Source organism: Arvicanthis niloticus, chromosome 30 (genome assembly GCF_011762505.2).
Source record: "Arvicanthis niloticus isolate mArvNil1 chromosome 30, mArvNil1.pat.X, whole genome shotgun sequence".
NCBI classification, from domain to species: Eukaryota; Metazoa; Chordata; class Mammalia; order Rodentia; family Muridae; genus Arvicanthis; species Arvicanthis niloticus.
This window is the reverse complement of record NC_133438.1, coordinates 17,654,280-17,682,005: the sequence shown is the minus strand read 5'-3', so window position 1 is coordinate 17,682,005 and position 27,726 is coordinate 17,654,280. Positions and strand designations below refer to the sequence as shown.

The 27,726-nt window shown below is 39.2% G+C and overlaps 1 protein-coding gene across 7 annotated transcripts in view; it reads right to left on the bottom strand.

Annotated features, from left to right (window-relative positions):
• The window catches only part of L3mbtl3 (L3MBTL histone methyl-lysine binding protein 3), a 104,161-nt gene that overhangs the window by 30,517 nt on the left and 45,918 nt on the right, over nt 1-27,726 (bottom strand). For all 7 annotated transcript variants that reach the window (XM_076927979.1, XM_076927982.1, XM_076927980.1 and 4 more), the window contains 5 exons: nt 26,040-26,131; nt 23,518-23,669; nt 12,440-12,516; nt 9,666-9,751; nt 7,617-7,727 (listed from right to left, as the gene is read on the bottom strand). In XM_076927979.1, the coding sequence (XP_076784094.1) occupies nt 7,617-7,727; nt 9,666-9,751; nt 12,440-12,516; nt 23,518-23,669; nt 26,040-26,131 (518 nt within the window). The remainder of the gene's footprint in view (nt 1-7,616; nt 7,728-9,665; nt 9,752-12,439; nt 12,517-23,517; nt 23,670-26,039; nt 26,132-27,726) is intronic.

Sequence of the window (27,726 nt, the reverse complement as noted above, 5' to 3'; positions counted from 1 at the left end):
GCCATATGCAAGATCTTCAAACAGCAAACAAGACACTCAGAGAGACTGCTGAGGTGATTTAAAAATCAATGGGGGAAGGGAAGATAGGAAAAGCAGAAGAAAAGACCTTTGAGGTAAATATAAAGATTTTTTTTTTTAAAGTCCACTGCCTTGCTAGAAACACATCCCTGAACCATACCATTAAAAGTAGTCTTCCTGTGTTTTTAAGTTGACTTACTTTTATTTTATGCATATGGGTGTTTTGCTTGCATATATGTCTATGCATATATGTCTATGCATATATGTCTGTGCACCGCATGCATGTCTACTGTCTGCAGAATCAAGAAGAGGGCATTGAATCTCCCAGGACTGTGGTTACAGACGGTTGTGAACCTCTATGTAAGGGCTGGGGGTTAAACATGTGTCTTCTCTGAAGAAGATCCAGTGCCACTGTGCCCCCAAACAGTCTTTCTTATAAATAACCATAGTATCTCTTAAGATACATTATGAAGTGGTCATAGTTGATACTGTTACTGGTCACCGAGGTAAGGAGAAGTGGTCTTTTAGTGAACATTACTGTTAAGTCACCAATCTTTTGGGTTCATATATGTTACACATATATAAATGGTTATATCACAAGTACACATATTATATGTAATGTTACTTTTTACAATCAAAGGTTATACTGAAGCACTTTATATATCTTACTTTAAGACTGTTTGCCAATTTGACTCTACTAAAGTGTATGAATCTTTCAATCTTTACAAGACAATAAATATTCTAGAGGAATGCCTGAGCAAACACAGTATCATCATTGCAAGAGACCAAACTAAGCCCACAAAAGACAATACTGATCAATTTAAGTACATAAAAATGACAAAGCCTTTTCTTCCTTACTAAGCCCAATCTATCGATAAGAAAGGGTGATAACTGCATCCGAAAGACAGCAAAGAGATGTAATGGCTGATCATCAAGAATAGAAACACAGGTGGTTGCTAAGTCTGTGAAGAGACAGTTTATTTGCAACGGAAAACTTACACATTAAAAGTACAAGATGCGATTCTCTCATCAGCCTGCCCAAATAGCCACATTTTGTTGAGCCCTAATGCGCGAAGAAAAAGCTTAAAGGGAATTTGCACAGACCATCGACAGTGACCATAATGTCTGGAAGAGCCACTTGGAAAAGCAACAGACTACATTGTCTTTCACTTATCATTTTAGTAACTTGTCGCTTACAGGTAAGGTAGTATGCAGTTATTAAAGATACATACCTATGTATGTGGGCTCAAAATAATGCAGTTTTTCCATCCTACAAATCAGTTTTCCTAGAACTAAAGCCCTAAAGAATACCTCTCCTGGGAAAAATCATGCATAGCACAGTAAAGACGGGGAGTAGGGCTCAGGGAGATTCATTGCCTACCCTAATAAGCAGACAGTTAGAAGGCACTAGGGCAAGAATCAGAAATAGTCACTCATTATTCGCATACAAAGAATATGAAGCATCGTTTAAGGTTAGTTAGCTCTCAAAACTTTGTTCTCCTTGATCAAAGTAATGTCAAAATAACATTAAAACTGATATTTGTCACTTGCTGAAAACAGAAAGTTGTTACGTCATTTACACCACGGAGAGAGTAAGGATAATTTATAGGTTAAACTCATTTGAAACCTTCTGGTTTCCAACGAATCTCAGCCTTCGTCAGAAAAGCTGCTTATTGTGCCAGGCAGTGGCTAATATAGACATGCCATAGCCGTCTAAGATGCTGAGAAGATAGGACCGTCACATGATGGGCCCTAAATGGGCCCTCCCCATAGCCCAGCCCAAGGTCAGGAAACGTTGAAGAATATGGGGTGGGAAGAGTAGAAAAGCTGGAGGTTGAGGAGCTATGTCTTCTGCATATGACATGTCTGTGGAACTCATGAACTCACTGTAGCAGTGGAGAACTGGTAAGACTGTGCTCGTTGCTATTTCTCAGGGAAGGGTAAGGGCTCAGGAACCCCTACTCCTCCCTGTGGGAAAGGATGCCATGTTCATCATAGTCACATGACAGCAAACAGCATCCTGCTGTTATTCTTGCTCATGAAGGAGACATCGTTTAAACTCAAGAGGGTCACAGACCATGAAAGACATAAAAGAAGGAGGGCTGCTTGGGAAGAATTGGGGTTAAAATGTCAGAATTAATTAATTCTACATGAATAAGACTGTTAAAGACAAACAGCCAAATTCCAAAAAGGAATAACAGGACATAAGGTAAAATGGAAAATTTACACAACAAAAGAGAAATATGGGCCCATCTATGATGCTACCCCATGATGGATCCAGTCTTACAAGTGGGTTTAATGAGAAGGGCCTCCATAGGCTGTTTTTAACTGGAATTATCAGTAACATATGGGATGATTTTTCTAAAGACTCCAAATTATACTTCTAGGTGAAAAGTATGTAACAATTTCCCTTAACTGAAGTTTTAAGTAGCAAAATGTTCTATACTATAGACTATCCATAATAGTGCACATTTTTTTTAGAAATTTAATTTAAAAAAAAAAAAAAACAGCATCATTACTGACTTGTTCTTAATGTATTGCCTTAGTTACAATCCTATTGCTGTGAAGAGACCCATAACCAGAGAAACTTATAAAAGAAAACACTTAATTGGGGTCTTGCTTATAGTTTCAGAGAGTTAGACCGTGACTACCATAGAAGGGGGGCATGACTATGGACAGGCATGGTGCAGGGCAGTGGCTGAGAGCTCAGATCTTATCCTCAAGTTGGAGACAGAGAGACAGAGACGGAAAGACAGAAACAGAGACAGGGCCTGGTATAGGCTTTTGAAACCTCAAAGCTCACCCCCAGTGACACATCTCCTCCAACAAGGCCACCTCTCCCAATTCCTCCCAAAACAGTTTCACACATTAGGGAAGAACCAAGCATTCAAATAAATGAGCCTCCGGAGACTATTCTCATTCAAACCACCACTCATGCAGTATTGTCTTCTTGGCCAAGATTTCACTTTCTAGAGCAGTGGTTTTCAACCTTCCTAATGCTGCGACCCTTTAATACACTTTCTCATGTTGTGGTGACCTCCAACCATAAAATTATTTCACTGCTACTTCATAACTGTAGTTTTGGTACTGTTATGAATGGTAATGTAAATATCTGATATGCAGGATATCTGATATGCAACCGCTAAAGGGGTCACACCCATAGGTTGAGAAACACTGTTCTATAGTGTCAGTTGCCTGAGGTCAACTATGGTATGAAAATGTCAATAGAAAATTCCACATTGTGATAAAGAGACCGGTCTCATACAACACTTTATAGTACATTGCTACAGTTGTCTAATTATTGTTGTTATTCTATCTAGTGCATGAATTATACTTTATTACAGTATGTATTTATGTGTAGGTAAAAGCACAGTGTATATGGGACTTTATGTGTGGTTGCAGGCATCCACTAGGAATCTTGGAAGACATCCCCAATAGACAAGAGAATATGACTGTAAGCCCATTCACAAAAACATCTCATGTATGGCACCATTCTTACTGGGATCAGGCACCAAAGATCACCTGACAGGCAAGAACCAGGATAAAAACAGGCCATACTAATAACTAAGAGACATTTGGGGGCTGGATCAAAGGCTCAAAAGCGAAGAGCACCTGTTGCTCTTGTAAAGGACCCCAGTCACCAGCTTCATGAAGCTCCAGCTTCATGGGCCCAGTGGCCTCTCTGTATCTAAAGACACATGCACACATATAAACTCAGATATACACAGGAAGTAAGTACATAAGAAAAAAAAAAAAAAAAAAAAAAAAACCCAAAAAACAAAAACAAAAGAAACCAACAAAACAAGTAATATTATAAAGAAAATTTGAGAAAATAGTCAAAGAAAATGAAGAAAAACTATCAGTAATATGTACATATCTGTCTATCATATATCCATCTATCTGTCCATCCATCCATCTATCCAGTCAATTTTTGTTGGTTTTGTTTTCTTTCTTTCTTTTCTCTCTCTCTCTCTCTCTCTCTCTCTCTCTCTCTCTCTCTCTCTTTCTTTCTTTCTTTCTTTCTTTCTTTCCTGGATAGGGTTTATCTCTGTAGCCCTGGCAGTCCTGAAACTCGATTAAAGGTGTGTACTACCTCCACCCAGTTTGTAGATCCTTTTTTTAAAATGCAGGGACTAAATAATGTTGTTGGAATTTTTTTAATTTCTTGAAAATAAAAAAAAAAAAAACAGATGCAATTAAAAATGTAACAGAAAGTATGAAAAATAGATGAAGGCATTTCTAAGCAAAGAGAATTTTAAAACAAGCGTGTCAACCTGACAGTCAATATCAGAGTAGTGACTTCCAAAAAGAGAAGAAAGGGAAGCAATCAAAACAGAAGTCGGGTGGGAAGGCATGAGGACCCAATTTGACAAACAGAAAGACAGCATCACAAAGCATGAGGCCACCAGAGACAGACAGCCCCAAGTGTTCCATAAACAAGCCCATGGCCCAAAGAGATGCAATCAGAGAGTCCACTGGTGTCCAAAGCTGCAGGAGATGCGGTACCACAGGTAAATGGTCATCCTTAAAACAATTCACCCAGTCACACTAACCATCGGAAGCAAAGCCAGTAGATACACATTTCCCTTCATGTTCCTAAAATGCCCTTTCTTAGGGAGACGCATGTCTTCTTCAGAAGGGACATGTTTTAGTGGGACAAAAGCATGCCAAGCAAACAAGGCATGTCATCATACTTTGCAATTTTCAGGAAAATAAAATGCAGAAAAAGAAGACCTGAGGATGCAGCCTGTTGACCAGCCAGGATGAGAGTATGAACTCACTTGGCTGCAGCAGGCGACTGTAGAGTTGTGGAGAAAACAGTTCAACGGATAGAGACAGATACCCATTGCTTAAAAACATAGTAACACATTTGACTCAGAACACATCAAAACTACTGTAGCATTTGTAAAAAATCTAATAAAAGATAGAAATTGTTAAAAAAAACAAAAAAACAAAAAAACAACAACAACAACAAAACAAACTACGAAGAGATCATTTATATCAGAAAACCAAAAGAAGACCTGACTTGGAAATGAACAAGAGTAGTGCATTCATACTAGTAACAGGAACGGGTGAAAAAACAAAACCAAAACAAAACATGGCCAGATCTAGATCCTGTGTTCCATAACAGAGAGAAGTAAAAAATTGAACTGACAAGTCACGTGGTGGTGGCACACGCCTTTAATCTCAGCACTCAGGAGGCAGAGACAAGAGAATCTTTGTGAGTTTGAGGCCAGCCTGGTCCATCTATATACTGAGTTCCAGGACAGCCAGAGTATGCTACACAGTGAGACATTGCCTCAAAAGTAATGAAAATTCAACTGAGAAATACCAGTGCATAGAAAGTATTTAAACAACTGGAGACAAACGGTCATGCAAAGCTGAGGCCAGCAGGCGTGGCTGCAGAGGGAGGTGGCACTAACTACTTCATGTCCTGTCCTCAGAGCAGGTTAGCACAGAGTTCACTTTACTTCTGAGACACCAAAAATACGAAACTACACAAGTATCCGTGTGCTCCTCTTCCTTTTCTGCAAAAGAGAAACAATTCTACTTGCTATATTATCTCATGAGGCAGAAGAAACACTCCTCCTGGTGCTGGAACCTTTCTTTTTTCCAATGTCTCTCCTGAATCTGAAACCGAGTCTCTGTCCATCAACTGGCCCTTTAAGGTAGTTACAAATAGGCTGTCTGCACAAGTTCAGCTTCTGACTTTCATTCTAAAATGAAATGACTTCCACATAGCCACAGCTAGCTCCTTTTTGAATATGAAGGAGTGAGCAAGATGTTTCCTAAGACTCGGGGCTCAGCAACTAGTTAAGGGATGGGGGCCAGTCTGAGGCTTCCCCATCAATTAGTGAATCTGCATCTCACGGTATTTCGTTTCTCTGGATCAAAGTTCGCACGCACAGAAAGAAAACAGTATTATTTCAAATTAATGCAAAGCCTAACACTTTATAGTCTCAGGACGTCATTATTTTTAGTATATCTCTTTACAGAATCCATTATGGATTTGTACTTTGGAGTAAAAAAAAAAAAAAAAAAAAAAACAAATATTTTACATACTAATTTCTACCTGAATATTTTGCTTCCCAACACTAAGAACCCTATTGAAATATTCTCCATTAACGTAATGCAGACACATAGGAATTGCTTTTCCCGTGAACTGCTGAGGTCGCTCTGTTTGACGTCAAAGCCAGCACAACTGTGCTTTCCCTTGCTTGAGCTTTTATCTTTGAACAGTGCCTCAGGATGCTTCACTAAGCTACCAGGACTGACACTCGGAAGGATAAACGACTTTGTAACATGTGATGCCGAGAACTTGGGTGCTTCATATTCCTACCCACCATTACAGGATGCTAAGTCCATTTCCCAAACTAAGAAGTTGTCATCATATACACTGAAGAGGCTGGTGTGAAAATCCGATTATGCTTGACAGATTTTTCTGCTGATTTACTAAGACTTGTTTATTATTAGATGTTTATTCAAACTCTAGCTCTAAAGCTCTGATTTCTTCATGATTTCCACATCACAACCAACTATAATGAATAAGAACATGCACTAGAATGCCAGGCAGTGGGGGGTGGGGGTGCACATCTTTTGTCCCAGCACTTGAAAGGAGTCAGGTGAATCACAGTTTAAGGCCAGCTTGGTCCAGGGCATCCAGGGCGACACAGAGAAACCCTATCTCAAAAAAACCCGAAAGTGCTTGGTTTATCAAATCTGCCTGAGTCTCAGCCTCATCGGTACATCATCAGATGAAGACACACATGGCCCACCCCACAGCGACTACAAATGTCCAGCAGCATGAACGAGACCCTCATAAAATGTCATGTGCTGATACTGACTTGCCGTTCATAGAGATCCTAACAAGAACATAGGATGGGTAGTATTCTGGCCAGAGAGAGAAATGACTGATAAAGCCGGAAACCTATGAGGCCTTTGGGTGCTGAACCAGAACAACACACTAACATACTACATGTGGGTGGGTCCAGCCAAATGTTTTAGATACTGACTTCACTTAGAAGTAGCTGACGTCTTATTAATCCAGTTTTTAGTTAAAACCTGACTTTATTTATAAAGCTATATATCTTTATTTATACATTACAAACTTTGACTAATTGAGTCAACAAAAATTCCTAATATCTTAAAAAGTGTACTATTAGGACAAGATGCATTTCTTTTCTTTTTGTTTTGTTTTTCTGTTCTTCAGAACAGGCTTTCTCTGTGTAGCTCTGGCTGTCCTGGAACTCAGAGATCCACCTGCCTCTGCCTCCTGAGTGTTGGGATTAAAGGTGTGTGCCACCACCACCACCTGACTTCTTTTTCTTCTGAAGAAAATGTTACCGTAATATGTTATATCTGCTTTCTCTAATACACATTTAAAATATTAAACTACCTTTGTAGTTAAAAAGAAAATATCTTGGGTCAATTAAAAAAAAACAGTTGAATGGGCGCAAACCCACAAACAAGCAAAGTCACTTCGAATATTTCTTTGGTTTTGGTAATTTAACTATAGTGATTAAGTTCACTGTCTAGTAAAATTTCCATTTAAGATGTAGATTAACAAAGGCAAGCAAACCAGGGCAGCCAAGGCTTACTTTTATCCGGTGATCATCCGTGTCTGCTACAGTTGCTACTCTGATGAACAGTGGGTTTCTTTTGTCCACAGCTTCAAGCTTCATTTTTTTCTGGAACCCATGTGGAGGTTTCTGCCGTGTGAGAAAGACGTTATGGTGTAGAGGAGCAATTTGATTACAACAGCAACAGCTGAATTGTTTAGTTTACCGGTTCTCAGACTACCATTGAGTGACACTTTCCAGCCAAAACACACAGCTCAGCATACATGCAGAAGGACAGCGTACTGCCTAGCTGAAGAGCAGACAGAGAGAGGTAGAGATACTGTAGCTATGTGATCAACCAAAAAAGAAGACCAGGCATTTTCCTTACTGGTCAAGGTGCCACGGTAAAAGCAATATACATAAAATTTGTTTTTTAAAAGACAGAAAAACCAAGTGGCTGAGACAAAACACCCAGAAGTGGTTATAGGAGAGGAAAAAAGATAATTTAAAACAAATCAGCAGTGCATCTGAACATGGGGGAACAGTTCTTCTGGGAAAGAAAGCTTAATACTCAGAGGAAACCATTAAGTTTCTAATAAAGCCACAGGCCGAGGGAGACAAGGCGGATTTTCTGCACGACACTGGTATATTATATAAAATAACATGAAGAGCAGAACGCTCACCGCTACAATTCTTGCCGGCCAACTGGAAAAAAATCTTAGTTCTACCTCTCAAGTAACACCAGACACACAGGCTATAGGCTGCCCATGAATCCAGTACAGAACAGGCAGCAAAGACTGCACCCACCCCATAGCCTTATCTTCTTTAAAGCCTGACTATCTATCTGTCGGGTGGAATCATAGAAATTCTTTCTCAAACATTCTCTCCATTTATTACAATTTTTTTTCTCTTTAAAAATCCATGATATACTTTCTACCTATATTGTGAACTGTTCTTACTAATTAAGTCTATCATTGATTAATAATAATTTATGTATGAAAGTATCATCTAAAGGAGAAGATTGTCCCTAGAAGACAAAACCATGTTTAAAAATATATATTTTGTTTTTGAAACACAATCTCTGTACATAGCCTGGACTGGCTTTGAATTGTGCTGCTTCCCACTCACCTCCCAAATACTAGAATTACAAACAGGTATCTAATGCCTGACTTACAAAAAATATTTAATATATTTATTTTCCCACTAAATTTATGAGAAAATATAAGATACAAAGCAATATGTTTGAGGACCTGGAGAGACAGATCCACTAGTAAAGTACTGAGCTTACAAGTTAGCTCTGTAGAACCCACATTTAAAAAGTAGACATGGTGTGCACCCTTGTAATCCCAGCTGCAGATGTGGAGGCAAGCAGATCTCTGTGGCTCACACCAGCCAACCTAACTGAATTGGCAAGTTTCAAGCCAGTGAGACACACTAGCTCAAAAAGCAGGATGGACAGTATCCCAGGACAAACACTCAAGGTTCTCCTGCACCCCGTTTCTATGCCTGCCTCCCCAACACATGTGCATTCACATACATAAATTACAGTAACAATTTTAATTCTCAAAAGACTTTGAGGGCTGGAGGGATGGCTCAGAGGTTAAGAGCACTGGGTGCTCTTCCTAAGGGCCCCGAGTTCAATTCCCAGCAACCAGATGATGGTTCACAACCATCTGTAATGAGATCTGGTGCCCTCTTCTGGCCTGCAGGCATACATGCAGGCAGAATGATATAAAAACCTTTAAAGAATGATTTAAAAAAAATGATTAGGGCTGGAGAGATGGCTCAGTGGTTAAGAGCACTGTCTGCTCTTCCAGAGGTCCTGAGTTCAATTCCCAGCACCCACATGGTGGCTCACAACCAACTGTAATGTGATTCTGGTGTGTCTGAAGACAGCGATAGTGCATTCACATACATTAAAAAAAAAAAAAAAAAAGATCAAGGAGAAATAGAAAAAAGACTTTGAAAACATCACCCTTGGCTCTTTGCTTCCTTCCCCTAAGTCAGCTGACCAGTTTCTTAAATGATCACAAGTAGACAGCGTCATCAATACATATTAATCGAACAGTGTGTAGCAAATTCTCTTACCACTTTAAAAGCTCTTGCAGGAGCAGGTAAAGAATTTGTTTCTTCTAAATATTTATCCCAGGAAAAGTGTTTCACATGTGAATAGCCTAAGAAATAAAGAACAACATGAATCCTTTGAGGGTGTGATGAAAATGAACCAACAAATAGCCCTACAAAAAAACATGACACGGCAAGAAGCTAACCCAGGAAAGGATGCTCAGGGCCACAGGGAAACTCAAAGCTCCTCCAGAGCTACTGTAGCTCATCTTAATGATTAGTTAGTTCCTTTCTGATCCGTTGTTCTGACTATCACTGTTTAGATGTGATTATATGAAGTAGTTATCAAAACAGTAAAATAAAACATAGGATTTACAAGCATTATTGATGAAATATTTCAAATAACCCCTTCTTTTGTTAGACCGAATAAAGAAACATGCTCAAGTCACAGAATATTCTTTAAAGAATGCGCAGAAATAAACCCCCTATGCCTCTGTTCTCTCTAGAGTCCCAAAATCCTTTTAGGCAGCCATGATGGTGGTCTACTTGGTCCAAAACTTGCCCCATGAAAAGGGCTTACAAAATCTGTGAATACATTAGCTGTAATGAAAGTCAGGTTTCTACCCACCTGTATAGACACAGACAGAAAAAAAAACTAAAATGAAGCCAATAGTTTAAGACTTGAATCATGGTCAGTGGTATCAAAGGAACTATTTTAACATACACTAGCACTGAAACAGAAAAGAATACAAAGTTCTCCATATGCTTACAGATGCATATTCCCTTCAGCCACTGAGATGCCTGATAAGGACTAAGCAAATAGTAGCCTGTGATTACTAAACAGCATTCACCACTTAAAAAAAAAACTTGGCAAAATGGCTACAGGGCTTCGTCAAGACCAGTGAGCACACAGTACTTGTAGCTCTGTTTCAAATCCGGAGATAAATGTGGGAAAAGGAGGTTGAACAATCACCATAAAGGGGCTGTTACTTGGTACACCTTTAAAACACCTACATAAAAGTCAATAATAAACTCTCAGATAAAGTTAGTAGGGGCTGGAGAGATGGCTCAGCGTTTAAGAGCACTGGCTGCTTTTCAAGAGGTCCTGAGTTCAATTCCCAGCAAACACATGGTGGCTCACAACCATCTGTAATGGGATCCACTGCCCTCTTCTGGTGTGTCTGAAGACAGAGACAGTGTACTCACATACAAATAATAATAATGATAATAATGATAATAATAATAATAATAATAAAAAGTTAGTAATATGTAGTTCTGCAAAGATATAAATAAACTAACTGGATGAGTAGCTAGAAAATGAAAAAGCAGGAGAGTATCAATTAAATATACAAAAATAGATAGGATAAGAAAAATTACCATTACCCATTAACATTTGTCAACTTAGAATAGTAATTAGTTCCAAATAGAAATATTAGCAGATGGCATAACTGAAAGACAGATGAGATAGGAGGTAATTACAGAATTGCAAATATCTCTAGAACACAGTATTGGTAGAGAACAGTGGCAAATATGTCCTTGATCAAACGATGGCAAAAAGACAAACTGAGATGTTGTGCCCTTGAGACGTTTACAAGAACAACACTATGACTATGACGGTCCTCAGAAAAAAAAAGTTTCAACTTGGAGACAGACATGGGGTTGCTTTCATTTAGTCAAGAGCCAGAGGCAGGTGGATCTCTGTGACTTTGAGACCAGCATAGTCTACGTGGCTACCTGGTAAGACCATCTCAAAAACAAAACTGAGAAAAATAAAAACAAACAAATGTACAATTTGGGTCTAGTCATTAGGAAATGTCAATCATACTCAAATAAAACCACTCTGTACAAAGTAATTAGTCTATTAAGTCTCACACATACTAAGGTTTGATCGTCAAGGGGACTCTCACTGGGAACTAGCGGATGTGCAGCTGAGTAGCTGTGTGAGAGTCTTTTGCATGAAAGACACTGCGGGGACAGCTGTCAAACACAAATGAATCCTTGGCTCCAGCTGAAGTACATATGAATTTGTAAATACTCTTGAACCTTCTTTACAGAGGCTGTTTCCAAGTAAGTAAAAACGAAATATGCGAGCTTACATTATACTCACACACACATTTTAAAGCTCATCTGATGAATTTACCTTGTCCATTTGAATGTACATTTTATCAGAATGCTCTAAAAAGAGACACTATATACAGAAAAAGCTCATAAACTTTTAAACTACGAAGACTGAAAACCGTGGCTGTCTCTACTTCACTCTGAACTTGTAATCAAACATACATAAACTTATAATTTAGAAAACCGAAAATAAAATTAGTTGTTATGTAACAGCCACTCACACTGCTGGCCACAGTGGGGCAGCCCGTGTCCCACCTCCAACATCATGTCCACTTTTTTTACCCGCCCACATTATCGACTGTGCTAAGGCAATGAAGTCCAAAAATGAATCTCAAGTTAAAAACACAAAGGTCTTTTTCGCATACTTTGTCAAAGAACATGATATCTAAGGTTGCGATACCAATGATGCCAATATTAATGCTTACAGTTGAAGCTCAATGGGGGCCATCGAGTTAGCACCTGCAGCCGCTTCGGGGCTTTGTAAAATATAACTGTAACTCTCACATTTATGTGTTTACTTACCCCCTACAGCCACTTCTGCACTGCAACTGAGCTGAGCAATTGTGACAAAGACTCTAGGGCACCCCAAATTTAAAGTATATATTCTCTTAAAAAAATAATAATAACATGGCCAACTCTTCAAGTATCTGAAAAGCATTAGAGAAACTATAAATGCAAACCTGGTGGAGTAATCAGGGTTCTTCTATGTTCTTTACACCAGCCAACGGGATGAATGTGTGGGCTATTTGACTCACACCTGCAGGTTATATAAATTAAAGAGACAGAGTTACTAGAGAGATAGGCAAATGCTGTCACAGGTTTTTAAGAGGAAAATTAATTAGCGGTTATGAACACATCCAAGAGTTCTATTTCTTACAATCTATCTAATTTGAAAAAAAATGCTAAAAGATCTTTCTTCGGGCTGGAGAGATGGCTCAGTGATTAAGAGCACTGACTACTCTTCCAAAGGTCCTGAGTTCAATTCCCAGCAACCACATGGTGGCACACAACCATCTGTAATGGGATCTGATGCCCTCTTCTGGTGTGTCTGAAGACAGCTGCAGTGGACTCACATGCATAAAATAAAAGAGCTGTCTTCATATAAATATATGTATGATGTTTTCACACACAAAGTTTATTTTTGCTAGATAAATATTACATGGATTTGACGCTACAGTTTTATTCCCCCCACACACACACACAAAAAAAAAATCTTAAAGCTCAAAACTTCAAAGGCAAAAAAAAAAAAAAAAAAAAAAAAAAAATACAAAGACAGCATCATTTCCAAGCACCAAAGGAGAAAATCATATAAAAGGAAAGCTAGTTACTTTAGCATATCTAAGGCACATGTGCAAGACCACTGTCAAAACTCAGCATGCTAGAGGACTGCGGAAGCCGGAAAACTAGTGAGGGCCATGGGATGGGAGTGTTCATGGAGAGAGAGCACACATGGTGTTGACGGGAGGTGGGGTGGGGTGGAGGGTACGTGGGGAATGGGGGGGCGGACGAAGGAAAATGGAACAAAGAGGACTAACTAGCACTAAACTTTATCATGTGGGAACTTACTGCTTCCACGACTTCCTTAAAAGAGTAAAATAAATTACACACACACACACACACACACACACACACACCACTCTCACACAATGAGTATAAAGAGATTTGTTCTATAATGGAGCGGGAAGGCAATACTTCTTCTGGATACTACAGTACTATAGACTAGCAAAGGCCCAGTGCAAACGGACAAATTCATACAGTGGCAGCATGCTATTTCTGTTCCCCCTTTAGAATTGCAGACACCAGAGAATCGTCCAAGCCACGTTGCCCTCTGTTGCTTTCTCCTGCCCACCATCTTTTAATTAAGCATGCATTTACCGTAATCAGCACTCAAAGCTGCTGCTTTTGACTCCCTGTGCCTAAGCACATTTGTCCTGTGAACCCCTCACCTCAGCATGGAATATGTTTCACCCATTTATCTACATGGTCATTTTTTTTTTAAGTATCAAGTGAAGATAATACACTATAAAGTAATGTGTCCAGCCAGCAGCACTGGACAAACCCTAAAGAAATGGCCACAGTAAAGTAAATGTCTTGCTTCTCATTAGAATATTGATATTGCCCTTACAATATTGTAGAAAGGAACCATAGAAAGAAAAGATTGGAGCCCCGGAACCCTGAAGATAACAAATCCAGAGATGCTTAAGTACCTGATAGAAATGGTGTGACATTTGCATAGTCTGTATGTGTATTCTCCTGGGTACTTAAATCACCCTTAGAGTACTTATACTGGCTAGTACAATGTAAATATTTAGGGGATTGTTATGGGGGAAATGAATTATATTAAGAATGTGCATGTTTAGTACTTATGCAGCCAACACAAGTCTAATTAAATTTATGAGCTGTGGTTGGCATGAAGGAAAAGCAGATGAAGTAAAGGAGTGGATTGAAATTGGACAGGTGTCCCTTTATATAGCCTAGCCAAGGCTGCCTCTTATGAGGCAATGTGAGCAAAGACTTGTGTGATGAGAGGGAAGTGAGCCACTCAGACACAGAAAGGAAACTTCTGTCCGCAGGTTCTAAAGGGGACCCTAGTAGTGCTGTATCAAGGATAGAAAAGGATGGATTGGAGGAAGCAGACAATACAAAATGGTCTCAGCATTGAAGGACACTTAGTATATGACGAAGAGTAGAATTTTAGTCAAGAGTGGAGTAAAACATTGCGGATGGTATTCTACAGAGAGGGAGCTTAGCCTGATTTATATTTTTTTGGTTGGTTGGTTGGTTGGTTTTGGTTTTTCAAGACAGGTTTCTCTGTGGTCTTGGAACTCACTTTGTAGGCTGGCCTAGAGATTTACCTACCTCTGCCTCCTGAGTGCTGTGATTAATGGCATGTACCACCACTGCCCAGCTATGATTTAGGTTTTAAAGTAATTATTTTAACTATTTTGCAAACAGTAATCCATGCCGGAGGCCAGTTAGATGTTGCCACAAATGATCCCAGAGGCTTTGACCACAGTGGAGGTAATGAAAACAGAGATCAATCAAGTTTTGGTGAATACTGCAAACAGAGGACTGAGCCTTGGTTGGTACATTTAACATAGGATATGAGTGAACTGAGCAAGCCAGGATACTACAAGGCTGGGGCATAGGCAACAAGAATGCACTGCCATTTCCTGGGCTAGGAGAGACTGTTAGCAATACCTCTGACATTTCAAGTGGTGAATGTGAATGCCTGCTCTGAGCATGTGTTAACAGACAAGAAAGAATGTCAAATAAACCTCGGACACAAAAGTCTGGAAAGAGATCACACAGAAAGAAGACCGGGGCTCAAAGTATCCATTCTGGAGTTATCATCAGCATGTGGGCTGATACTTAATCACCTGCAGACCTGAGACAATCCAGAGAGAGAAAGAGAAAGAGAAAGGGGGAGGGGGGACGAGGCAAAGTTCATATCAGGTGACTTGTAAGTGACGTAATAGACAAAATCAACTGGAGTCAATGGTTGCACAGATCAAAGGAGAAGCGAGGGCTTATCATGAGACCTGTCAACAGAAAGGTCTCTAGTATCAAACATAGGACACAAAAGCTAGAACAAAATGGGGTTAAGAGAGAATGACATAGACTGTGACACAGAAAGCATATTGATTTAAGAAGTTCAGGTATAAACGAAGGCGGAGAAATAAGTCATCAGAGAGCAAAAGTGAAGGTTTACTTTTTTGATTATTGAAAAACTGAAAGACATGAAGTTGGGTATATATAGGAACTTTCTTTTCTCAAGCCCATTTTAAAGTTTAAAATTACTTGAAAATATATATTTTTTTAAATAAGACAAGTACACAATAGTCAGAAGTAGCTGCCAAGCAAACCCTGTCATGGGGGTATCCTCTATGCTGAGGATACTTCCTCTATGCTGAGGATACTTCCTCTATGCTGAGGATACATTCTCTATGCTGAGGATACATCCTCTATGCTGAGGATACATCAAGTTTTAAAACAAATCTCTCTTCCCTCATGTGTACACTGGTAAAAACAATTCATCAGAGATCATGATATGGAGGTACAGGGGACAGGACAAACATCAGAGTCAGGGTAAGGCTCCCAGGGAGTGGCTGGGCTAGTCTCCCAAGTGGAAAGCAGGAAGGTAAATCAAGTGAGGTACAAGAGGGAGATGTCTCTTCTCATTGTTTTTTCTCAGTTAAATATGGAGAAAAAAAAAAACCCAGAAATGTAGTAGTCTGAGAGAGTAGACAAAGAGAGGCAAGGACTAAGGACCCAGCAGACCTTCACAGTAATAGCCACAAATGCAAAGTCAAAGCAGTCAGCATGCGGTACTGGTTTCTAGCTATAGTCAATGGTCAGGCACAGATACAGGAGGCAGACGTGAATTCAACCCAGACTGGGATGGTGCCAGGGAAATATACAATAGAGAGACAGAGACCACATTTGCCAGGGAAGAGTTCCAATAAATACTACAGAATGACAAGAGGCCTATAGGCCCATCATAGCATCTATCTTAAGACATAGGTTAGACCCTTTTCACACCTGTGCTCTCAAAGATAATAAGTGGTCTGAAACCTACAAACACGCACGTGTGTGTACACACACACACATACACACACACACACACACACGACAGACAGAGACAGAGACAGAGACAGAAAGAGAGAAGAGAGAACAAAGAGAAACACAGGAACCTAGAAGTTCATAGCCAGGGAGTAACAAAAATTGGCATTACCAGGAAGTAAAACAGCTAGTAAGTAGTCAAAACCAAAGAACCTTCTAAGAAATGTTCAAAGTGAATGAGGTTAGCATAGCTTCTCAAGGGCACACTGTCAACAATGGTACATAGTGAGCTGGAAAAAAAGCTAGTTCACGCTGGTTCTCCACAGAGCTGGCTTCAAACGAAAATACTTTTTTAACTTCAGGCTGGAGACGTGGCTCAACAGGTTCTACTGCTCTTCCAGAAACCCCAGGTTCATTTCCCAGAACCCATATGGTAGCTCACAACCACCTAGAACTCCAGTTCCAGGGAGATCTGATGCCCTCTTCTGGCCTCAGCAAGCTTTGCATGCACGTGATACACAGACATACAGGCGCACCAAACAGCCATAGGCATAATAAGCTAGGTGAATGTCAAGTTTATCTATTTTCATGAAATACTTTTTAATATATAACTCCTTATGATATACTGTTCTAATTATATTAATAGGGTTATTTGAATACCCTCAGCTTTTCTTACATTTTGGTTATGGAATTTTACTGATCGTGTGTGGTACTTATATTTTTGCAGCCTGTATGGACCGACCATTCTGCTTCCTTGTGAGACAAGAGAAGGCTGTTTGTCTCTTTAGGTAGGACTATGCTATATTCCCCTCCTCTGGACTCCACGCTTTAGAAACCTCAGAAGCCTGCTTTTTGCAAATCATATGTTTGCATTATATCAGATGCAAAAGCTTTAAAGTTGATTCTCCTTGGAGATTCACCTAGGAGAGAAGCCTAGAGAGAACAAGAAACACAACTGCATCTGTTCTGAAGCAACACCTTTCTCTAAACGAATCCGATATTAAAATGGAACTGAACCAATTCTCTTTTAAATTTACGTTAAATCATACAATATACAAAGCAAAATCATATAACTAATATACAAAGTAAAGTATGTATTTATGCACATATAACTAATATACAAAGTAAAGTATTGTATGTATTTATGCAGTATTTCAATATACAAAATATTTCAATATATAAAATAATTATTCTTTCTTTGTAAAATATTGATGTTATGCTACATTGAATAGACTACTACAATGTTTTAGTCATTTACCTTTCCTCTTTACAATAAAAGTAATTTGTAGGAGAGGAAAAAAATAGAAGTAGTATTTATAAATAGCTTCATAGTTATACAGTAGCTTAATTCTTTCTCTTGTCAATCAAATATAACTGGAAAGTACCTGCCAGAGTCATGCTGGTTATTTTGAAGCAAAAATAAATAAATAACTATCACTAACTATTGATTTTATTTGGCTTTTCTATAAATTACAGCTAAGGAAACCGACCCCATACTGTTTACTGCCTACATCTAACATAAAGTCCATCATAAGTACATATTGATTAAGACACCTTTAAGATAAAGCCGCCATCTCAATAAAGAAAACAAGCATAGCCCACTCTGACCTCTTTTCCTTTTACCCTGTCAGTAGCAAGCAACACCCCACTTAAAAGTTGGAAGGCAGCCGGGCGGTGGTGGCGCACGCCTTTAATCCCAGCACTTGGGAGGCAGAGGCAGGCGGATTTCTGAGTTCGAGGCCAGCCTGGTCTACAGAGTGAGTCCAGGACAGCCAGGGCTACACAGAGAAACCCTATTTCGAAAAACCAAAAAAAAAAAAAAAAGTTGGAAGGCTCCAGACTCATTTCCTTTGCCACCGAACAAGTCATCTTAGTCCCATCTAGTGTTCAAAGGCAGAAATGTAACAACAGGAACAATAAGGAACCGACTGTTGGCAAGCACTTCTCAACTCCCTTTCTAGATCACTTAGAACTGCATGTGAATCCTGGGAGAACTACTAATAGACGCTATGATCCATGTGATCAAGACTGGGCAGTTCCGAAAAGCTCAAAAAAAAATTCACAAACACAAAAAAACCCTCAATATTTATGGTTTAACTATAAGGTGAGCAAGACACAAATATCGTGTTACACAAGTAAAAAGTGAGTCCCCCAGCCCCTAGGGCTGAAAAGGAGATGTGCTTTGTTGGTGATTGTATTTGTTTAGCTTAGACTAGCCTTGAACTTGCTGTGTAGAGAATGACTTTCACCTTCTGATCCCCCAGCCTCTACCTCCCAGGAGATTAGAAGTATTATCGTGTCACAGCCAAAAACTACATAAAATTACATATGTATGCAAGGCTAGGCAGAGAGCCAAGCAAAGGTATTTCTAGGAGCTTATGTAAGGTAATAATGTCTCTTTCAAGCAGCCATGGTCGCTGCTCTGTTAAGATATGACACTGCCTCTCCCACTGCCTCATGGTCCCATAGCAATTTCCTCCCCAGTACCTGACTGCCCCAGCCACACACTCATATTAACTCCCTGCTTTCCTAAAAACTCCAAATTTCCTCCAGCTGAATTACCCACTTCTCCCTTCCATCCCTAATTCATATTAATTAATGTGCTCTTTGCTTAGAATCTCTTGATAACACAGTAACCTGGTAAAAGAGCCAACTGAAACCATTCAGTTACCCTGGGGTCACCGTTGATTCTTCTTTTTCTCCAGGCTGAGAAAGAAGACTCGATTAATGTGTCCAATAACCTAGTGTCAGATATTTACACTCCCCATCTTCACATTGCTTTGAGACTCTCTTCCAGCCCAGAAACTACCCTCAAAATCTGCAGGTACACAACCTTAGAAGATGACCTCAGCACTTCCCAGGAAAATACTTATCCTTAAGCACATGTTGTTTCTACAGAACGCCCCTTCCATTCTTCTTTTCAACTATTTTCAAACTGATTTCCGCCCCTGAAACTTTCATTTGAATCCCTGCAGCATCTGATGATGTATGTATTATCGGACTCCAATGGAAGGGGCAACTAGGCCTCATAAGTTATGTAAGCTACTCCATAAGCAGGCTGCCAGTTTCCACACACCCTGCCCGTGAACCAATCACAGGCATGTTGTCCTTGGCCAGTGACTTCCCATCTCCTCATGTGCCAATTGCCTTATTTTATGTAACTCTAATCCCACATCTTCTGAGAAGCCTTTCCCCATGAACCCTCCAGTGAGGTCGAATCAGTCCTTTATTCCACATGCCACAGAAGACAAGCAACAGGTAGTGCTAAAAAAAACAAACCCTGACCACCAATGACTGAGGGCATGTTTCTCTCCTCCTTAGAACACAGCCCCCAGGGCCAAAGTTCTAGACTTAAGTTCCATTCACTCCATGCCCTCCTGCAACAACAACACGCAGTACACTTCTAACTAAACTTAGTAATAAAAGCTCATCACCTCTGATACCACTCTAAGACCCATGTTACAAATCTATCAACATTACATTAGGGAGAAACTAAAATCAGTCTTATTCTGAGTTCGTTAGCATTAAAGAGATGGCACAGTCTGTAGTTTACTTAGAAACAGTTGGGGAAAGATGGTTTCTTCTAAATCACTAATTTGATGCTTCCCTTCCTACAGATCTATACTTTGCTGACTTCTGCCCTAACTCACTGAGAGATCACACCAAAATGAAACCCAAGGGGCTGAGTCTGCAGTTCATGAACCCAAGGCTTTGTGCTAAACATATTAAGTCCTGCAGTCATGCTGTCCAACATCCCCAAAGACATAATCATACAAAAATAGCATTTCTTCCAAGGAAAAATATTTCCCAGTGTCTGGGGAAGGGGATGAAAAGGTAACTGTTCTCATCAGACATTCTGTCGCTGGAGCCCAATATCAGGGAGGAGGAAGGGAAAGAGGATGTGTATGCAATAGGGGGTGGGGTACAGTATTCCCACGGTGCTTATAACAGGCCAAGATAATGTAGCGGTTTCTCCATCTTGTTTTCTTGCTGAAGCCATTTCAGGTTTAAACTGGAATTTGATCCCCTTGATGGAGAATCCCATGGAAAACAACCAAAATCTATTCTAGGAACCCAAAGTCATGACGCTCCAGCTACCTTACCTCAGCTTCTGCTAAACTGCCTGTTTGTGCAAACCTCCTCCTCCAGCTAGTTGCTTATCTTAGCATCTGTTAAAAGATTTGCTTGCATAAATCCTCCCCCTGCAGCTGCAGAGCAAGACATACAGGATGTGGTTTCTACCTTTAAAAACCCCTACCCTAAACACTTGGTGCTACATTTGGGTCCTAACTATCTGAGTGCAGTCCAAGCCTACTGGAATAAAGACTTTCAATTTGCTAAAGGTTGACTCATCTCTGGTAGGATCTTGGTAGCAACACTCACTTTCCTTCCTGCATCTTTAAAGTAATTTCTAATTTGAATATTCTGTGATATTTAAGATTGCCCCCGAGGCTAACAACCATCAGGAAACCCAGAGGTATATTTCATTTCTAGCATATACTGTTTCCTTTCTTGCATAGATTTCCATCATGTTCCTCTTTAGAAGGCAGAAAGTCTTCATGACAACTAAGCACATAATATCTTGAAGTAGACAGACATACACACACTTTCGATTCCCTCTGTATAAAATAGAATACAGTATCCCTATACTACAGGGAGAGGGAGGCTCTCATTTCAAAACTTCTTTAAACTAAAAAAGGAAATCTGTAACCTCAATTACACACCAAAGTAATTTATATAGAAAAAAAAAAATCCCAAATTCAAAGACTAGAGAAATAGAGACAGTCCAATGCACTTAAGCAATTTTAAATGTGTCTTAGTTGTACCCTAAGGAAGGGAACACATTTTCTTTTGCTGACAATTAACAAAATATCACGTCATGTCAATAGAAATATAATCCTCAAAGGACATTCTAGTCTGAAAATAAGGGCATTAGTTTATGGTTTTAAATATGCAAATCAGTTATAAGAGAGCAGATTCCCCTTTGCATTTCTCAGAAGGAACCATGGTTCTATCTGTTTATTCACTGGGGTACCTGACAGCAGAGACAGTTCCAAAGCTTCCCATAGTCATTACTTTTTTCCAGAAATCGATGTACAGAGTCAATGTCATATTTAAAATATTGTAATGTACTGGACAACAGAGGCAGGTTGCTCTCTGTGAGTTCAAGGCCAGCCCTGCTCTACATATTGAGTTTCAGGAAAGCTAGGACTATACAAAGAGACCTTGTTTCAAAAAGCAAGCAAGCAAACAAACAAACAAAAAAACAATAACAACCACAAATCACTGTGGTACTTTTATGATCATACAAATAAACATCACTTCATTTTGTCTACATCGAACAACAGATCAAGATGGTCGTCCTTTGTAGGGGCTGGAGAGAGAAAGCGCTTGCTGCACAAACATGAAGACCAGAGTTTGGAACCCAACACCCACATGGAGCCAGGTGGGTGTGGCAGCCAGCTAGAAATCCCAGCACTCAGGAGACAGATAAGGTGTCCTTCAAGCAAGACAGCTAGTTACACTAGATGGATTAACAAGCTCTAAAGTCCAGACTCTACTTCAGAAAACAAAATGTAGTCACTGGGCTGACTAAGTTCTAGCCCCAAAATGCAAGCACATGCACACATGCACACATGCGCTCTCTCTCGCTCTCTCTCGCTCTCTCTCTCTCTCTCTCTCTCTCTCTCTCTAGTGTATGTGCGTGCGCGCGCGCGCGCGCACACACACACACACACACACACTTACGAGCACACAGAAAAACAACCTCAGTGATTCCTCTTCTTTAACAATTCAAGTAAAACATATCTTAAAAATTCAATATAAGAATTATTGGTGGATCTACTGACTATAGAGACTGAAAAGTAATACCTAATAGATATGAACACTTGTCACTGACTCTGGCAACCTGAGCTCTCAGCCCCTGAGCTCAAACCATATAGGACTGACCACATACTTGAGAAAGAGAACCAATTCCCAGAAATTGTTCTGTGATCTTCATATGCAGTTTCCTCAATCAGTATAAATATATGTAATACATTTTTGAAGAGAAAAAAGTGGCTATATCTGTATCAGCTAATATTCACTTGGTACCAGCCATAATACATCTGATGCATCTCTAAATATCCTTATTTCACACTTTCTCAAGACAGAAACACTTCAGAGATGTTTTCACCAGGAAAATCAATTCTAGTGATCAGCTGTGTGATCAAATATAATGGTTTGGGCTGAGGCTGTCGTCTAGAGGTACAGCACTTATCCGGCATGCAAAGAACCTGGGTTTGATCCCTCACACTACAGAGCATGTAAGAGTCAATGCTCTACTACAAAGACTTTTTAATTATATTTCATAGGATGCTGTTTTCATAGTATGATGCTCTTACTATTGTATATAGTATATCTAAAAAAAAATGGTAAGGATTTAAAAAAAATATTCCTTAATTGGTATCATTTGTATTCAGCTATCTGAATGGTTAAATGGGCTGAATATAAAAATATGGAAAGATGATTAAAATAAATTCCCAAAAAGTTATACAAGACTCTGAAGGGGAGGAGGAAAAGGAGCCCGTGCATGCACGGACATGGAGGGATGTGTTGGGAATACAGGGATACAAAGTTTATGTTAGCAACTCAAGTCAAATACAAATCCTGAGTCCATTTGAAAGGATTTAATCAGAAATCTAGTGTATTGGAAATACAATGTGGGACATGCATAAAAATACAAAATGGAACAGGTTTACAAATCTGAAATAGAAAAAGTGGAGCAGAACTTTGATTTAATCTTGCTTTTCATTTTCTTTCTTTTTTTAATATTATTTTATTTTATTCTGTGTATGAGTAATTTGCCTGTATATATGTCTGTGTACTGTGTGTGCAGTACTCAGATACCAGAAGAAGGCATTGGACTCCCCAGAAATGGAGTTAAAGGTATTCATGACTCATTGTTATTTTTTTCAAGACAGGGTCTCACACAATCTTGGTTGGTCTCAAAACTCCCTAGGAAGCAGAAGATGACCCTGAACTTCTGATCCTCCTGCACGACCTCCCAAGAACTAGGCTCATGTCAGTCACTACACACAGAGCTTTTTGATTTTGTTATAAACCTCATATTGCCCCTTATTTTGAACTGTGTGATTATTTTTTTCTCTAGGTAAGCATTAAAATTTCAAAAGCGTAATAATGGAAACTGTCTCACCAATAGTCATAGCTCTCATCCCAGTTGTCAAAATGTACCAGGAAACGATTGTCCACCATATCTGTTACCGTAGCAACGCAGATGACAGAAGGGCTCTTTTTGTCTGCAGCCTCGAGCTTCATTCCAACTCGAAATCCTGATGGGATCACTGTCTATGGAAACACGCAGGTTTAATTGGAGATAGGCACACACTTCAACAATGAAGACCTACATATTCTGTACCCTGCTTCAAGGATAGGCATCCATCCACAGCTTCATTCACCTAATTTAAAGATGCTGTGCTGGCCTCACAGCAGGGTTGCTTTCTACTGGCAACAATAAAAAACAAAGCTCCACAGTTACATTCAATTAACTGAGCCCCACAACTAAACACCCCCAACCTTGCAGAATTTAAAATAATTAATTTCAGCCTGTGTGCTCTAATACCTTAGTTAGGAGACATGTACTAGGCAGGCAAGTTTGATTCACCACATGGCTGATTATTTGTCCATTTGACAATGAAAATTATTTCACACAAAAGATGCACTTAACTGAGTTAAAAATATGGAGTCATTACGAATTCACTCCAAGCTCTTGCGAATATCTCGCAAGGACTCTACAGAAAGTAGGTCACCTTCCTATATGAAAAGCTTCAAGCTATTGCAAGCTTGGCTTGCTACTACACACAGTTCTGTTCACAGAAGCAGCAGAGAAGCTCCCTGTTACACACACTGTCATTAGAAGTGTTAAGTATTTTATGGAAATCCACAGATTATCAGCCATAAAAGTTCACTGAGCTAGTGCTTGAGGGAACGGCAATGTATAAGCAACCTTCACAATCTTTTGTGGGAAAATATTGTAATCTCAGAGTACAATACTAGAATATCCTGTATTTCAGCCACAAAACAATGTAAGTCATTTCTATCCTCCAATGAAAACCCTTCATTTCAAACTGAAGCATATGGGTACCACTGTAATGCTTTAAGCAAAAAAAAATGTTACCTTTCACTCTACAGTAAAAGATTAAATTAAAAGTAAAACTGTATAATTATAGTTTTAAAAATATAACCAAATATATCTGAAAATGGTGTTAAGTCCTGAGTGAATTAAACAGACACATACAGAGCACTTAGCATATATTTGAACCCTGGAATTATATATTTATAATATTTATCATAATTTACATGATATTTATTTATGACCATAAATATCTGACTACTCTGAGGTGGAGAATGTAGAAGTAGAAAGATTAATTAGCCCTCCAGTGCTGAAACATAGCCTAAGATTAGGTTGTATGCTAACCATGTCCAGAATGGTAGTGATGGTTCAGGGCAGTTAATCATGACAAGATGCAAGTCACCATTAGAGGAGCAGCCACGGGGCAGAGACGTCAGGCTGCTGAGTTTCCAACTGACCTTCCTCCAGGGATCTGTCTCCTCAGAGAAGACAAACTGCAAGGGGGTGGGGGTGGGGCAGCATTTACATTCCAGCGATTAAGCTGTCTGCCCAATTAAGAAATAATAAAATAGGCTGACCATATTCTCTCTCTCTCTCTCTCTCTCTCTCTCTCTCCCCTTTCAATCTTTAATTCGACCTACTTTATGTTCAATTTAATCAGAGCATATTTCTCCCATTAGATTTGTACCCTCAAACCAGCTGCCTGATATCACTGCCCAGAGGGAACGGTTTCCCCATGGCGACACTTGTCCCATCGGGAGGGAACCCTGGTGCCTCTATCCTCTTTACTCCCTGCTACCTAAAAGATGAATCCAGGGAAGGAGGATGCTCAGACTCTTCATAGAGAGCCAGGCTGCAGAGACATGTGTTCTACTGAGGGTAGAACACTGAGGGTTCAGAGATCCCTGGAGTTGCAGGGGTGAAGGGGGACAGAAAACAACATTGACTCCAGGGCTCGGAATCAAGAGGTTCATTTGTCTGCAGTGAAAGGTCGCATGTGGCCTTGCATCTTGTCCTTTTGAGCTATAAGGATGACATTTCCTTTGCCCCTGCTCTAATTAGATCATATCTTGGGGAGGGAAGAGTGTAATGTAAAGATAGACAACAAATAGAAAATGCACCCACATCTGCCTTGGCTTTTCCTACAAAACCTATGGCCACCAAAGGTATATGCTGCAATAAAGGCAGAGTGGAGTCCCTAGTGACCTCCCACCAGCAAACTCAAACAGGGCTATATCCATCACACCATGTGACTCTTGACTGAACCACACTCCTAATTAAACGAAGGTAACAGTATAATGTTCCAGCCTATTTAATTTTTATGCATCTTAATTGTAAGCCACACCTGGATTTCATATTATATTGCCTTCTACCATTCACTAAGACAACCGTAATATGGCTATAAAATAGATATCTTTTCATGAAGAATTTAAGTTAATTTTAAAGTTTAATTAAGACATGAGAACTCTACTTACCAACGCAATAAAATTTATTATAGTTCCTTGTTAACGCTTGTGATTTATCCTACGAGACACTTAAAAAAAAATCACTTATTCTGAAAGGAAAAGTACTTTAGATGCACTTACTATGTTCTGATTCTCAAATAATGACTTGGGAGCGGCCTGGGCTTTGCATGTCTTAAGGTAGGACTGCCAATTAAATTCTTCTTCTTTATACCCTAGAGTAAAAGCACATGTGGACAGACTTAGGAAAATTACAAAGAACCACCAGCTAACTCCCAGTCTTACTACAATCAAATGATTTTTTTTTAATGAATAAAACTTAACCCATAATTTATAACAATATTATTTTTAGATACAGGTGATGTTTATCTTCTAAGTTATTATTTTTTCAACTCTAAATGGATATGGTGATGGATGTACAGAAAATGAATAAGGAAGGAAATGTATTCTAAACCTAATATGCTTTGTGGTGTCAGGCTCCTTCTATCAATGTAGTTACAGTTCCTCAGACTTGTAACCTGGAGTAATAACCTTTCTCAGGTCCCCTTACCTAATCTAACCACAGGAAGAGACAAGGCCTAGTCTAACTTTTCCATTTCCTTACAAGAAGTGAAGTTCTAAAAGGACTTTTGTATTTCTCAAAAGTCTCACATGATCTTTAACTTTTAGTTAGAATAAAGGGTTGGTGAACAGCTAGCTATCAAATAACATCTTTGGGGCTGACTGAGCTCAGTGGACAAGCTCTTAACAGGCTGTAGGGCCCTGAGTTCTACCCCCAACACCATAGGAAGTAAAAGGAAAGAAAGAAAGAAAGAAAGAAAGAAAGAAAGAAAGAAAGAAAGAGAGGAAGGAAGAAAGAAGCAAAGAAACGAAGGAAGAAAGAATTATTAAATACATAGGGGATGGACTGAAAATGATAATATCTGCTTTTCTGAAGATTTTTAAAATAATTATAAAACAGGTTTTTAAAAACTCTGGCAAATTATAATATAAAGAATTCTGCTGGGTATGGTTGTCTGTGCCTGTCAGCACTCAGGAGACAGGAAAAATGGTGAAGAGCTCAATTTTGAGACAAGGCTATATGTCTCAAAAATAAAAATAAAAAGCAAGGAACTCCACATGGCTAGGGGCATAAATCAGTGTAAAGCATTTGTTTCACATGAACGAGCCCCTAATCTTGATCCCTATCACCAAACAGTAATTATTATGTAATAATAATTATTATGTTGGACTATTGTCCAACATCTATGCATGGTAATTTTAGCGCTGTATTCTCAAGGCATGGTTTCTTAGGAGTCTCTCTCTCTCTCTCATTACCTATCCCTCTCCCACTGAAATAATGTCTACTATTGTAATCCATTTTGGTCCTAAACTTACAGTAAAGCCCAAACTCACTTCTAGCCAACAATCCTCCCGCCAACGCCTCACTGGCTTTGGATTACAGGTATGTGACACCGCATCTGGCTTCTCAATACCTTTATATAGTAAAATAGCAATAAAATTAATGTCTCAAATGGTTTTGTTCAAGACTATGTGTATATGTGTATATTTATTTACACATATATACAGATAAAACAGATCTGTTTGTAAGAGTAATTTATAGCCAAGAATTATTATTACTCTGTTATTATTTCATATGCAAAAAGTACATGAAAATAGTTCAGTATCTTAAATTAGATTTTACTTTATCTCTTTGACCTTAAAAAGCCATGTTTTACACCATGAACAATAAACTTGAATTGATTATCATAAAGAATAATTCCTAAAGCTTCCAAGTTAGCATCCCAGAAAGTAAAATTGTGCTGAATTT